General features: G+C 34.7%; 1 protein-coding gene across 1 annotated transcript; it reads left to right on the top strand.

Annotated features, from left to right (window-relative positions):
- The first annotated feature begins 57 nt into the window (after positions 1 to 57).
- On the top strand, positions 58 to 14968 carry serinc1 (serine incorporator 1). The gene is made up of 10 exons (NM_199727.1): positions 58 to 173; positions 3922 to 4083; positions 4185 to 4378; positions 6988 to 7067; positions 7398 to 7535; positions 8957 to 9126; positions 9265 to 9355; positions 9453 to 9594; positions 12142 to 12366; positions 13926 to 14968. Exons 1-10 carry the CDS (start codon positions 135 to 137, stop codon positions 14062 to 14064), a joined length of 1380 nt encoding a protein of 459 aa, NP_956021.1. The 5' UTR covers positions 58 to 134; the 3' UTR covers positions 14065 to 14968.
- The last annotated feature ends 1936 nt before the right edge of the window (positions 14969 to 16904 follow it).

A 16904-nucleotide genomic window follows, 5' to 3' on the forward strand; every position in this document is an offset into this window, starting at 1 on the left:
ACGTTTTATTTTGAAATGTTGAATGTGAAACTACCTTGCGGTTTCCGGCTTCATCAGACAGCGGAGCTGCATTGTAAACACACCGCGTCCATTTTCAAACCCGTCCGGAAAAATATTGCACATCACCGACGAATATGGGGGCCGTACTTGGGCTTTGTTCCATGGCCAGTTGGGTGAGTTCAATAAATAATACGCTGTCTAAATATAAATACAACCTAATAGATGTAAACTTTCGGATTTTCGACGAGTTTATTAAAATGTTATGCTGATGACATTCGCATCGGCACAGAGACACAAGAGAAAATGGTGTCTGGGCCTTTCGAGATGCCCTAAATTCACAAAACCCACTAAATCGCGAGAATAATTACCAATAATGACAAACTACAGCATAATAATGAATTTAACAATGTCTGTGGTTAAATTTTTCTTGATTAAATTCGTGATGTTGCATCAAATATACAGTGTCGTGTTGGGTGGTTCCCGTGTTTTGATGAAGAACAAAATGTTATTGTGGTCGTAGACAACCATAGATACACAAAGTGCACAGCACTTTCGTCTTATGTTTCGCGTAATTTTGGTATTAAAACGTGTTTACTGCCATTTCTCTCGTAGCCGAATAATTTAAGAAGATAAACAATGTTTTCCAGTGTGATAATGAAACCAACACGTCGTTTGATATTTCAGTTTAGAAATAATAATCATGTTTTCTCAGCACAAGTGTCATTTCTAAGCATAAACAACATCCTTCAACATGACATGCTGGTTTCAAATGATGATTTCAAGGGTTGCGACATCAAAACACTGATAAGATGTCAGCACATGATGACACACACTCATACAGAGACCGAAGAGAAAACATATTGCTTAACAGAATGTTTATTCATCATGTTATACATGTTTCTGAGTTTGTAACTAACACCTAGTGCTAAGTTAATTTTAGGTTATGTTTATATTAGTTATTTTTTAATTGTAATATTGTAAAAGAGATCATCATTTAATATTCCACATATATTTGTGCTGTTATAGAGTCTTGTTGTCATGTCATGTCAGGTTTATTAATTATAATATCTATGTCCCTAACAAAAGAATGTGTAAGCTATTCATTTTGGTCGAAGCTGTTTAATAAGTTATTTATCCAGAGATTTATTTCAGGACAGATTTAATGTCCTGTTTGAGCTAATCATGTCTAAACACTCTGTCTTTGTTACGTAAGGCTGGACAAATTTAGGTACAATCCTTGTCTGGTTTGGACCCTAGGTACAGGCGAGAGATGATGAGGCTCCCTAAATTGTTCCTAAAAACTGATATGATTCACTCTGCATTCATCATGTTTATTATGAGTCACCAAAGCTTGCTTATTGTACACAAAGAAGTCATTTATAGATTGTGAGTGATGGGAGGACGCTTGGTGATTTCCAAAAATCAAGCAAGCTTTATTAAACTATTAGAATTACCATATTTCATCCATAACCTACAGAAGAAAAAATAGGGCAATTCCATGCAAATGTCAACCTTGCCATGAAAAAAATTAAGCCAAAATGGCTAAACCGTTTCTGTGTTTTTTGTGTAAGCAAGTATTTTACAGTGCTTTAAAAATACTCGAAAATGTCTCTGTCAGTGTTTTCAAACAATTATGTTTTATTTACCAAAATCAGACAACTGCCAATTGCACATCTGTCACATAACGAAGATTTTTCCTCATGAATGCAAAAAATGTCAAATAACATAAAATAATTCGTTTTTGATCTGTAGAGAACAAACTCTCTTCTTTTGATTAGCATTATTTCTTTTGGTTTGTGCAGTTTATTTCGCAGAATTTCTAAAGTATGTTGTATACTGTAAACTTGCTGACTTTTTTCATCACATCCATAACGCAGATTTATTTTCCTCATTTAAAATGTAAAAAATGTTTAGAGATTGATAATTTTCTGCTCCTATAACTCTGTGATTAGTAGTTTTGGAAAATATAAACAGATGTTTCAATATAAAGTTAACATATACTCTTCTATGAATGTATGTTTTGAGATATTACTGCAAATGTCACATCCACAATGCTGGAATTGCTCAATAGAATTTAAAAGTTACATTAAAAAAAAAAAAAAACGATATGCAAATAAAGGCCTTTATCATAAGCCTTTAGATTTTTTCCCCATTGGATTGTGACCCCTTGTGTTTTTACATTATATTAACGACACAGCAGCAGCAGTAGCATCAGTTGAAGCAGATTGATTTTATGGTACCATAGTAAATTTTGACACTCGCGTACATTAAAAATACAGATTCAAAATTAAACCAAGAATAGACTTGTGCTGTAAACATTGTGCCCACCAGTCTCATTACATGAGGTTAATATTAAATTAAACTAATGAATAAATGACAAAAAATGTATATAGTTAATAGACTGTTGCACTTTTTTTGCACTGTCAATATGCTCGTATTTATATATGACTATTGGTGTGCATGGACAGTTGAAAAGTTTGCGAACTCCTGCTCTTGCAGACACTTTCATATAAAAACCACTCAAAATTTAGAATGGCATCAAGTGATTGACCATTGTAAGTTATATTAATGCAAAGTTTTTCATTAGAGAAACTGCTTTTTGCAATGAATTGCTGAAGCTTTTATCATGATATATGTTATTAACATGATAAGTTGACATAAGCTGCAAAAAAAATTACCATAACGTAGGGGTTCTCAAACTCTGTACTGGAGGGCCGGTGTCCTGTAGATTTGAGCTCCATCCTTGCAGGTGTGTTAAGGCAAGTTGTTTCTAGAAAGCCTTGTAAGAGCTTTATTTGCTAGCCCATGTGTATCTGATTGGGGTTGAACTAAACCTTGCAAGACATCGGCCCTCCAGGCCGGAATTTAAGAACCCTTGCTGTATTAGGTAAAATAACAAAAAATACTTAGTGTATTGCATTAATGTGTATATATATATATATATATATACACATGATGTTCATTTGGGTTGTCATGATACTGTAGTTTGGTACCAATTGATACTGAATTTTAAAAACGTCGTCCATTTCCCGTTAACATTTGAGTGCAACAGAAATGCAAAAGGATCTTAAAGTACAATAGGTAACACTTTACAATAAAGTCTTATTAGTAAACGTTAGTAATTGATTTAAAATCAACAAATTCATGAATAAAAAATAATACAACTTAATTTATTAGTTATTTATTCAATTTAATAAAATGATTATGGCTTTTAAAAGGATTTTGTTAGGCATTAACTAAGAAATTAACATTACCTAAGATAATTAAATGCTTTTGTACTTCAATTCACTTAAAGTTCATTTGTATAGCACTTTTCACAATTATTGTTATAAAAAACTTTAAAAAAAACTTAACCATTATTGTATTACAATTAAAGTCAGAAACGTTAAGTTATTATTTACCACAACTTTATTAATTTCTAATTAGCTAGTAATTAATACCTTTTAACAGTTAAAGTTATTATATATAAGCATTCCTATTTGTCATTAAATAGACTTTAGGTAAAGGAAATGATGTTAACAAATGGAGCCTTACTGTACAGGACTAACGAAAAAAACATCTTTAAATAGTCACAGAATTGTCAATGTCGTAGGCCAGATTAACACTTGAAAATGTTCATGTTGGAAAATAAAGAACTATTAAGTCTTCCAGCATAGTACTCTGACGAACAGTTACCGAAATATCACAATCTGAATATTCTTAAAAGGCACACTAAAAGTCTAAATGATAACTGCCCATTCTATCAGTATTGTGCATGCTCATTATAATGATGATATATTAAATAATTTAATAAAATAAATAATATATAGGATAAGTTTCCTGAGATCTCTTTGACAGATCAAATCCAGAGAGACTGGGGTTTAAAAAAAGTCAACCATCTAAAATGGCTTGCATCACATTTATTGTTTATTTCTTCTGTAGATCCCTTGCCTTTGTGGCAGTGCTCCTTGCCTGCTGTGCGGATGCTGCCCGAGTGGAAACAACTCCACTGTCACTCGGCTGATCTATGCCTTTTTCATGCTGCTTGGCGTGGGCATCGCCTGTATTATGCTCATGCCGGGCATGGAGGGGCAATTGAAGAAGGTGACACAGCAATACTCAGCATTAAAAGTTCAATTTATTTATTCATTTTACAATTGATACTCAGGGTTGTTACTAAAGCATTTTTTTTTACTTCACCACAGATTCCAGGCTTTTGTGAAGGAGGAATGGGTTCATCCATTCCAGGAGTGGAAGGTCATGTTAACTGTGATGTGCTGGTGGGCTATAAAGCTGTTTATCGTGTGTGCTTTGGGATGGCCATGTTCTTCCTGCTCTTCTCTCTCATTATGGTCAAGGTCAAGAGCAGCCAGGACCCGAGAGCTGCTGTGCATAACGGGTGAGTGTGTGACTAAATTTAACTTTTCCAAAAATCTATCATTAGCACTGTATGTTATCATTAGTCTGTATGATTACCAAAATAACTAGGGCTGCATGATATTAATGAAGATAATAGCTCTGTTTGGAAAGGATTCATTATTCTAGAACGGAGGTGCCCAAAGTAGGATCTGTTGGCCCATGTTAATCTTTGATTTGGCCCACCATTTCATCTGAAAAGAGAGGGAGAATGATGGGGAGTTGGTTGGGGTGAATGCATGTGACAGAGTTCGCCATTTCAAGTTTAACATAACCTTTTGTTTCTTTGTTTGAGGAGCTACAAAAAAAAAAAAAATTAAATGCAGTAAACAAATCAGACTTTTAAAATGTAAATACTGTCACTTTACAGATTGAGGACAATTCACAAGACATCGGTGAGCAAATCAAGACAAAGGCTTGAGCAGCTCGACTAGTGTATTCACCATTGAACTCAAATGTGTTATAAATGAAATTGTTTATGTTTTTACCATATTACGTTCATTGTAAAATGTTAAGAATGATACTGCATCCTTAATTATTATGTTTTAAAGTAACATTTTCTAGTTATTTTTAAATATTCGCAAATAAATTAGGAAATTAGCCATGGCAAATTGAATGTAATATAGTTTGGTATATTTACCTTCGACCCACAGCCCTCTATCAAGTTTGGTTTTGGCACGTTTGGGCACCCCCGTTCTAGAACAATTGGGTGATTTTGTCTTGACATTTGGCAAGTTGAATATAAAAAATTACAAGTGTGTGTTAATAAAAAAGCAGCACTTTTTTTCTCAGGAGTTAAACAATATTCAGGTACTAAAATAAATGTTACTGACAAAACACAAGTACTAAAATATTCATGATTTATGTTTTGTTTTAAATCAACCTGGATGAGAAGTGCTTTAGTTTCTGGATCTTTCTGATAACACTTTTGAAAAAAAAAATTGGGGGGGGGGAGGGGGGATACGAGGAATACTATACTAATAAAGATAGTTACTATAGTACTGAGAACCACGGCATAGCAAAATTTTGAAGATAGATGTGATTCAAGTGCCAGACCCAGCACAATAGTCAAATGTTTTCTAAAACATCATGGGTCACACTTTACAATAAGGTTCATTAGTTAATGGTAATTAATGCATTTACTAAGATGAACAAACAATGAACAATACATTTACTACTGTATTTGTTCATGTTAGTTAATGAAAATACAGTAGTTCATTGTTAGTTCATGTTAACTCATGGTGCATTAGCTAATGTTAACAAGCATGGACTCGGATGTTAATAATGCATTAGTAAATGTTCAATAATGATTAATAAATGCTGTACATGTAATGTTCATGATTAGTTCATGTTAGTAAATGCATTAACTAATGAACCTCGTTGTAAAGTGTTACCACATCATGTTTACATAGAAGTAAATTACAATCCGTTTATAGCGATTTCTATAAACAGCCAGCCAGACAGAACATTATGATTGGTCCAAAGTAGGCATGGGTCGGTATATGATTGGGAAGGTATGATAGCCTTGGATAAAAATATCACGGTTTCACAATATTGTGGTTACTGCTCTAAAATATGTTCTATTTAAATGTATGGGTAAAAAACAACAAGTTTTATTCCCTTTGAACACAATATTTTCACAAAATATATTTTATTTTAAGAAACCTTTAGGAACAGTAAACATATCAGGCTAAATTATGAAGCATTGACTTCTACTGTCTTAATTAGTTTCAATAACACAAATTTTTTTACAATTTAAAACAGCATGGAGATACTATTGTCCTAAAAAACTAAAAAGAAAGTAAAAACAATCTTACATATACCATTGGAATGGTATAACAGAAAATCTTGCTGGTTTTAAAAACTTTGCTTTTCCAAACTGCGGTATACCTTGAAACAGGTTTTCTTCCCATGCCTTGTCCAAAGCAGATTTCTTTCTTTGAACATGCCTACGTTGGTAATCCTGTTTTCTATATACACACGTGTATGCTTACTAGCGATTTTACAACATCTCTTACAATAACAGCTTAAATGTAAAACATATTTTGCTATGCCTTATTTAATTTCATGAGACTGTGGTTTTTATCAGGAGAAACCTATTATTTTGTTAGTTATAAGGAATTATTGTAAACGTGAGTCTTTTAAAAATGTAGTATTTTTCAAAAGTAAATCATAAAAAAAACTCTGTTTTAGATGTTTATGTTATATAATAGATTATTTTGGTTGTTGTTATTTTTTTATTGTTTTAAACTTATGTATTATAGAAAAGTGTGATTTATTCACATGATATCTTAACAGTAATTGACCAATAAAATATGTGTGAAAGGGTCTATTGTGTTATTTTTTTAGCAGGGTTTATGTTAAGAAATTTTAAATTTCACTAAACAAATGGCGCCTTGTTGTTTCTGCACGAAAGGAACTAAAGTTGAATGAGTGCCAGCCTCCCACTGAACTGCTGAAGCCATAAAATCTCTTGCTTGTTTTTTTTAAATCTAGATTACTAAATGAGGCATTTGTGAATATTGTCGAACTGCAGCTCATGTTCCTGTATTACTTTGGATTAAAGTGTCTGCATGTAATTCTCTTCCACAGGTTTTGGTTCTTCAAGTTTGCTGCAGCCACTGCTATTACAGTCGGAGCATTCTTCATTCCTGAGGGCCCTTTTACCACTGGTAGAGTTCCATTTTAGCATCTTAAAATGAAACATGCTTGCAAATAGATTATGTTAAAGGGAATGTTCACTTCTGTAATATTTTAGCTCCTACTATGTAAGACAGTGGCTGCTGGTGGTTTTGGAATGAACTATCCCTTTAAGGTGAAATATGGTGACCCATAAACCAAAATAACAAATGAATGCAACATATGTGATATAGTTTGACATAAAAAGTGGGATTTATAAAGCCAGCTTAAGCAATGAAAGATTAAAGATTAGGCAGACTTGACTTTATTTTGCTTTTGTTTTGTGAGAATCTATTGATGATCTTCTGCTGGATCTTTTCCAGTCTGGTTTTACATTGGGATGGCTGGAGCATTTTGCTTCATCCTCATTCAGCTTGTGCTTCTGATTGACTTTGCCCACTCTTGGAATGAGTCCTGGGTGGAGAAAATGGAGGAGGGAAACTCTCGCTGCTGGTATGCAGGTATGCATTATGAGAGCTTCAATTGTTCTGTCCCACATGAGAATTCAAGTTTTTAAAATGTATTTTTACAGAACGTAGCTGTATAGCATAAAAAAGTAAATGTACATAATCCTTTAGACCTGTGCATTCAGTAGTTTGACGTTGGACAACATTTTCTTTGTTTTTCGTTTGCAGTTTTATTGTAGAATATATTTAAAACCCAAAATATCTGTTATTTTGTTTTTAATAAGTTTTAAAATGTCATTAAATTTGTCCCCAGTCGTCAGGGACACATGATCCTTTATAATTCGTTCTTGATGCAAAAGATATAGCATGCATACAAAGTTAGGAGAACAGCATTTTAAATAGAAATCTTTTGTAACACTATGAGACATGACTAGGTTGTACATACAAGCTGCAGAATTGGTCACTGAAAGAGAAATCTGTTTGTAACTTGTGTAAGAATATTTTGACTATAAAATATTTTAATAGTATATTGGAATTTAAAAGATATTAGGGAAAGTTTTTATTCAGGGGAAAAAAAAAATATTAAGTAATTAAATAAAAATAAATACACACACACACACACACACACACACACACACACACACACACACACACACACACTAGAAGGCAATTCAGAAAATATTTTAAGTGAATTCTTTAAAAAGGTGTCTTCTGGAGGCATTTTTGAATATTTATCATTGGTTGAATTGAAAGATTTTTTTTTTTTTATCAGTGTTTTGCACAATGCTTGATTATTAACAAACATATGATTGTAAGTTATATATAGAATAGGCTGAATTTAGCCAATGCTGCTGATATGGCATTAAAACCTAAATAAATAACACCACAAATGTCTTCACTGTTAATTTTGATCAATTTAATGCATCCTTGCTGAACAGAAGTATCAATGTCTCTCTCTTAAAAAAAAATCTTACTGACCCCCCAAACTTTTGAACAGCAGTACATGTATATTAATTTAAAAAAGTGAGAAACGTGCTTTAAAATGTGCATTTTTATTCTACGTTTGACGTAATCTCAACCACAACATGAAGAGAAAGTTCGACATAGTGTAGCTCCTCCCCTTTTTATTAAACAGCCAATAGCATTTAGCTTTATCACGGCTTTGCCAGTGAGAGTGGCTGAGGTCAAGCTCATCAAATGTGAAGTGTCTTGAAGAGGGCGGGGCATGTCAGATACTAGAGAGCATTTGATTGGTCACAATTTGATGAAACTACAAGTTTTAAATGTTTTGAAGAGACTGTTTTGGAGCACACTAGCTTATTTATATCCTAAAAACTAACAATACTGATACTTTTATCTAAAAAACTTCTATTTAATTTCACGGGACGTTTAATGTATGAGTGTTGCAATGTAAATGCAGTCATAAGATTGATTTGCATTTTTGTAATATTTTTTTTCCCAATCTTTTTTTGTAGCTCTTCTATCTGCCACAGCCATCAACTACGCTCTGTCCCTGATGTCTCTGGTCTTGTTCTATGTTTATTATACTCACTCTGACGGGTGCACTGAGAATAAAGTCTTCATCAGCATCAACATGCTGCTGTGCGTTGGTGCATCTGTCATGTCCATCCTGCCTAAAATCCAGGTACAGACTACGAAAACAATATACTGACATTGTTTGTTTGGCTAGACTGCGATGATCTTTTTGAAGGTCGGAATAAATGCCATATCGAGTCAGCATCCACTGTTAATAATTCATCTCCTCCTCTTTCATCTCCTCTAGGAATCCCAGCCCAGGTCTGGTCTCTTGCAGTCCTCCATTGTTACTCTTTACACCATGTATCTGACCTGGTCTGCCATGACTAATGAACCTGGTATTGATCATGAACGATTTTCTAAATCTTCTCACAAATATTTACTTGTTCATAAAATGGTCTAAAACTAAAAATGTATATATTTTTTTATCCAAAGACCGCAGATGCAACCCTAGCTTGCTTGGCATTATTGGTCTCAACAGCACCAGCCCTGCCGGTCAGGACCGTGTTGTTCAGTGGTGGGATGCCCAGGGCATTGTGGGTTTGATCTTGTTCCTGATGTGTGTGCTGTACTCCAGGTAAGAACATTTGCCATTTGTTTGTAGACATGAGCATGCTTACTTGCACACCAATACACTCTCAAAAAACCTGTTGTGCAGTGCAAATCAGTAAACTAATAAAGATTTTATTTCTTGTTTATTTCCTGGTAGTGCTGTTAAAACGTACTAATTTGCATGAATAACTCTGAGTGTTTTATTTGTTTGTTCTGTTAAATAAATTGTTAAAAAACCAATTACAAGACTTCACAGTGGAAATCTTCTAGTTCAGATTTTATCCTCTCAAAAGGCAACATCTACTTCTGCTGCATTCTCACAACTCTGGGTCAAAAAAGTATCTTGAGTTTGTAGTATATTTCTTTCTCTTTACTGCTTATTTCTCTATCTGGATGTTCTTAAATTCACAGTTAAGTTCATTGCAAACTGAAGGATGTAAGGAATTATTTCAAATATTAAATTAATACAACCTCACATTGTGTCAATCAAATTCTAGCAATGCCACCAAAACTTTCATTCATTCATTTTCTTCCGCTTTTCTGGGGCCGGGTCACGGGGGCAGCAGATTCACGAAAGAATCCTAGACTTCCCTCTCCCGAGACACTCCCTTCAGCTCCTCCAGGGGGATCTCGAGGTGTTCCCAGGCCAGTTCCCAGAGACATAGTCCCTCCAGAGTGTCCTGGGTCTTTCCCGAGGCTTCCTCTTGGTGGGACATGCCTGGAACACCTCGCTAGGTAGGCATCCAGGAGGCATCCAAAACTGATGCCCAAGTCACCTCAGCTGACTTCTCTGGATGTGGAGGAGCAGCGGCTCTACTCCGAGCTCCTCCCGGTAACAGAGCTTCTCACCCTATCTATAAGGGTGCACCCTGCCACCCTGTGATGTAAACTCATTTTGGCCACTTGTGAGCGAGTGAACATTTGCGCTACTTCTACATTAGCATCTAATGCATTTCTGGTCAAAAATCTAAAACAGCAGCAATGAAACTCAACACAGTGGAAAATAGAAACCCCATTGGCTGCTGGCATTTCATAAGTGCTATTGCCAGAGAAGCAAAGACAGAATGCATAAGTATAAATGCCCCTAATAACATTGGCTATGTGCAAAGTATGTGCCGTGGAGAAGCAAAATAAAATTAGGCTGTTACATGTCAAACATGAACAGTGCACACTTCAATAAACCAACCGAGGAAAGGTTAATGTGTTTACATTCTTGGCAAAATTAGCTAATAAATGAAGCTTTAACTACCAGATTTTGCTCAAATCTGTTTAATGATATTATTAATTCATTTTCCTTTGGCTTAGCCCTTTTATTCATCAGGGGTCGCCACAGCGAAATGAACTGCTAACTTAAGCCTGATTTATACTTTCGTCTGGTGCCGCTTGCGGACCTCCGCTGACAACATGCACATCTCACGAAACGGACGAAGCTTTTATACTTGATGCGTTCGCTGTTGTGATATCCTTTAAAACAACAGGGAGCAGTCAAAAGAAACCCACCGTAAAATCAAGAAGGATAACCATAGAAGTAGGACGTTCCTGGAACTACGTCTTATTATTAATATCGTTCAAGATTTTTTTTTACTAATTATTTTTATAAAATATTTTAATGATCATAAGGATTTTTTTAACCATTTAAGATTTTTTTAAATTGAACTTTGATGCATCACTTGCTTTGTTCATCTCAGTCAGTTCTACCTATTAAAGTTTATTAAAATATTAATGACAACAGAACATGGGTTGCTCTTCAAATATATATATATTTTTATTATCCAATAATAAAAGCAAAACAGTACACTTAGTAAAAATCTAAAAACTAAAGACTCTTTTTATTTAACCCACTCAACAATTCACGCATTACTGTCTGGCTAGTTTGTTCTCTACATTATCGCTAAAAAGGCAATAATGGTTTAACTTATGTGACCACATCACCAATAAACCGATAGCTTTAAATATTCTTTTCCAGTTATTAAAGAAATAATTTGTGAAAAAAACCTATGAATTGTGGAAAAACATATTCTGTAATTGAGTATTAAAACCACCCGGTTCTCCACTTTTGCCATCGCCTCTCTTTTTGGTTTTAACAAACTTATTCTTCAAGTTTTTTTTTTTTTTTTCAAGTTTTTTTTAACAAAAACTTTCCTCCTTTTCCAGTGGGCTTGCAATTTTTAGCCAAGAATTCTTGCTCATCTGGTTATCTCTATGATCACGCATGGACAGATCATAAAGATGTCTGTACAGTAGTCCCTGTTTCAGACAAAATCTCTTCAAAGTGATTCATATTCAACTCAAGTGAAACGCGGCACTGCGCGAACTGTTCGCTCGAGTCTAAAAAAAAATTGTGCTCTTCGCATATGTTTTACACAGCGCATGCCCCCTTTAATCATATTATATAATAGTAATAGTTTAGTATTACTTTACAATTTCTTTTATATTTATTATTGAGGTTAACATGTTTTCATGCCACATGCATATTAACCACATGCATACAAACACATTAAGATTGTGTTTGTAAACCCACCCATTATATAGTATCAGCACTTGTCAACTTTGTGTTTTTTTATTTCCGTAGCATCCGCAACTCCAGTAATACTCAGGTGAACAAACTGACCCTGACCAGCGATGAATCTGCTCTGATCGAGGACGGTCCTGCCCCTGAGAACTTTGAAGTGGGCGATGGTACCAACCGTGCCATTGATAATGAGAAGGATGGCGTCACTTACAGCTATTCTTTCTTCCACTTCATGCTCTTCTTGGCTTCCCTATACATCATGATGACACTGACCAACTGGTACAGGTATGGGATAATATTTTCATCTGTCTTCATAAATTTTCCTTCGCCTTCAGAAGGGTTAATAATTTTAAATTAAACGGTAGAAATATTTATTAATATTATTAACAGTTAAGCAATTGTTTATCAGGATTATTAGATTATTAAAAAGATCCGAAGATCAGCATTTATCTGAAATGTTTTTTTGAACATTATACTCTATACCAGTGTTTGTGGTTACCTCAACCATATTCCTGGAGGACCACCAGCACTGCATGTTTTGGATGTCTCCTTTGTCTGTCATGCAATCTCCTACAATTTTAATCTTTACCATAAACATCAGTGGTTTTATCTAAACTATAAACTGTTATTCTAATATTTCTGTGTTATTTGACTGTTTGCATCTTTATAAATAACTCAAAAGACTAAAGAATGAATCTCTTTTTTTTTTAAACAAATTTGAATTCAGTGACTGGAAGGATTAATATACATATGCCAATCACCATCATTTATCATTTATGTTGTGTGGGTCTTGAAATCCAGATATATTAATGATTAACTGTGCAGCTTACAAGTAGTGACAGAAAACACCTTTACAAAGCTAAGAAACCCACCACATGCCGAATAATCTACCACAACTTTTTCGTCATCCAATATATTTTACAGGAAAGCCTAAATGCTTTCATATATGTGATTTGAGTGACGTGAGAGGCGTAAAAAAAGTGTTAGTCTGCAGGTCATGTGTGTTCTGAACCAAGGGTTGTGATCCGTACGAATTACAGATTAACTGTGATGCGTTACACTCCTAATAAATGCAGCTTTTTTTATATGAAGTGATTGTAAGAAAGTGTGGGGTTTAAGACTGTTAAATTATCAGAGAGGTGAATGAGTGTGTTTTCCACAGGTGGTTTGTCAAGCCCACTCACTTGCATGAGGCACACTCAGAATTGCAAACATTTTTAAATAAGTATTTCAAAATAAGGTATGAAGGACTTTTAATTTTTAGTAACCCAGCGCTTGCGGTGAACTGTTATTCGTTACAAAATCACTGCCTTTGAGGTCTGTTTTCTTTCAAATTCAGTGATTTTTTTCACTGCCTGATTGATATATGATATAAAGTGGGTCTCAGAATGTACAAGAGGCACTATATTAAACTCCATTGTTCTGCAAAATGTCTTTAAAATATGAAAATGTATGAGTTTTTGTACTTGCCTGCTGCTCCTGACGGGACTTGTGTTTAAACGGCTTTTAATCTTGTTTTACGTTTGAACAACTAAACAAATGCTTAAGTTTATTAAACTGATTATATTTTAATTATATTACAACATCGTTGCTGTAAATAGTCAGATTAACCTTCCACCGGAAGTTTATCGATAGGAGGAAAGACACTAGCTGTGCATATACCCCATTGTACTGTACTCTATCAAATGCACTCATCAGTCAAATGCAGTCTTGGTAAATAAAGCACTTTAAACGGCAGACAGGTAGTGCTGTCATTTTATACTCTGTTTATACTAGAAAGTTTATATACAGAACAATTCTTAAACTCAACTTCTCCATTTCCCCCCCCCTTGTGAATTGTATAGCCCTGACTCCAACTATGAGACGATGACGAGCAAGTGGCCGTCTGTGTGGGTGAAGATCAGCTCCAGCTGGATCTGCATCTCTCTGTACGTGTGGACTCTGGTGGCTCCGCTGGTCCTCACCAACCGCGACTTTGACTGAGAGAATCCGCCGTTACTTCTGTCAATATCCACATGTATAGGGATAAGAGAGTGTAAATGTAAATAGTGTTTTGCGCATTCGGCTAACCCCATGTGTATTTTCTGTATTTTAAATCTTGCATGCTTTTACGGTTGGTGTTTATTAGTTGAAAGCTGAACTAAGTGAAGAACACGGCTTGGGTTTCCTTTGATGTGATGTTAATATTTCCTTCATCAACTTGTGTTCTTCCTCAAAAAAAAAAAAAAAAAAAAAAAATTATGAAACATTGATTATTAATCTTTCTGTGCTTAAAAAAAGTATCTTAATTTATTCGTGAGAAGTAAACATGACAAAGCAGGTCATGTTTTCCATAAGTCACACCATTGATCGTTTCCTATAGAACGCACAATGTATTCAGTGTTGCTTTAGCATGTGAAAAACTGACAAAGTTGTAGATTTTGTCCTTCTTAATGATTTACACCATAAACATATGACTGTAACAGTGCTTAATAATCCTTTTGCAACTTGCACATGTTAGTTGTTTGGCACACTTCATTTAATGCTTGTAGCCAATGTGTGTGTGTGTTGAACAATGTTTTGCACTGGATATATTATTCTTCGCTGATAAAACCTAAATAGCTGACTTGTTTTGCTTTACCTTTTATTGTATATTGTATTAGGCACGCCAGTGATTTACTAGATGGCTGTACCAAATGTTTCTTTTCCTTCATTTTTGGATGTCAGTGTTATTTTTTCTCTTTTGATGTGCATTGTAATCACTCAACATTGCAACTTATTAAAGGTTTAAAAAAATAGATGTCTTGAGCAAAGTTTGTAAATAATATTGATGCAGATTTCACATATTTCATTTTTTCTGATTCACATGTTTAAAAGGTGCCTAGAATGAAAATCTGGATATACCTCAGATGGATTCGATTTTGATTGTTAGTTAACACTTAGCGAGCTGTCTATTAACAATGAAACAAAGTTTTTTCATTACTCTTATGTATAAAAACTTTAGTTTAACAACTATTTTGTTTGGAATGAATGAACAAGAACTGACTGTGATTTAACTATTACAGAAACAGATGTGACTGGCTATATCATATCTAGATTAATATGTCTCTCTCTCTCTCTATATATATATATATATATATATATATATATACGGAAAATATGTAAATTATTCAGAAAAATTATATATATATACATACATCATATCTAAAAAGGCTAGTATAATTTATATTTTTCTGAATAATTTACATATTTTCCTATTATTATGCACATTTTATTGATTACAGTCATTTCACAAATACACACATTTCATACTGTGAAAACAAACATTAAGCTTTTTAGTTGGAACGATTCAGTTTTTGCAAAACACTTGTATTATTACCTCAGCTTCAGCTCCTCAAAATAAGAGAGGTCTGGATGCAGACCTGACGTAGTGCAATCTGAGCTAATCATCAGCCGTCTTGGTGAACTACCGCTGCACAATAGAGAGCATTCTGACAAACTGTCACAGTCTGGTATGGAAGCTGCTCTGTTGCTGAGCGTAAGGCACTGCAGCGGGTGGTGAAAACTGCCCAACGCATCACAGGGACCACACTGCCAGCCATAGAGGACATCCAGAAGAAACACTTTGCGACGAGCACGCAGTATTCTGAAGGACACCTTTCACCCCGCTCACAGACAGTTTTCTCTCCTGCCCTCTGGCAGACGCTTCAGGCTCCCCCGGACAAAAACCAGCAGACTGAGGAACAGCTTTTTCCCCAGAGCTGTCTCCCTACTGAACTCTGCCTCACACTGACTTTTTTGCCCCCCCAAATACACCCCCCACTCTGCTCTAACTTAAACTCCTCGCAATAACTGCACTGTTTAACATTTGCACGTTTAAAATTTGCACATTCACTGCACCACATTATTGAACTGTACATACCCACTGCATATGGGCATTTGTAATTATTTACACTCCCACTATACATATACACTTGTAATCATGCTTATTTATCTGCATACTACTGACTATTAATAGCAACCTGTACATATATTCATATATTGTAACATATACACTTGTAATCATGTTTATCTATCTGCACACTACTGATTATTAATAGCAACCTGCACATATATTCATATATTGTAACATATACACTTGTAATCATGCTTATTTATCTGCATACTACTGACTATTAATAGCAACCTGTACATATATTCATATATTGTAACATATACACTTGTAATCATGTTTATCTATCCCTGGACATATATTCATATATTGTAACATATACACTTGTAATCATGTGCATCTATCTGCACACTACTGATTATTAATAGCAACCTGCACATATATTCATTTATTGTAAATCTGTTCATAGCTTATCCAACCTGTATATAATGTTCATAGTACATCCATCTGTAAATATCACCATAGTTTTTCTATAACTGCACTTTATAACTTATTCCTGTATCCTGCACTTGCTGCTATTGCACTGCTGGTTAGACCTAAACTGCATTTCGTTGCATTGTACTTGTACATGTGTAATGACAATAAAGTTGAATCTAATCTAATCTAATCTAATACTTTTTAATGGGATCACCCAACCTAACAGTCACAGTGACGTCACTCGCACCATTTGAGTGCATTGTCTGACATTGCATCGAGTGATGCAATCTCAGCTTGCATCATAAAGGGCTGCATCCAGATACTACAGCAAAATAATGAATGAATGACGACAGTGCAGTGGCTGGATTTTTTTTTTTTTTACCAGTTGCCATGTGTGTGCCAAGTGTGTCCCACAGCCGGTAGAAACAGGTACTGCTGAACAGCTGACTATTTAAATACCCAACTCAAAAGCTTT

The sequence above is a fragment of the Danio rerio genome, chromosome 20 (genome assembly GCF_049306965.1).
Source record: "Danio rerio strain Tuebingen ecotype United States chromosome 20, GRCz12tu, whole genome shotgun sequence".
In the NCBI taxonomy this organism is placed as follows: Eukaryota; Metazoa; Chordata; class Actinopteri; order Cypriniformes; family Danionidae; genus Danio; species Danio rerio.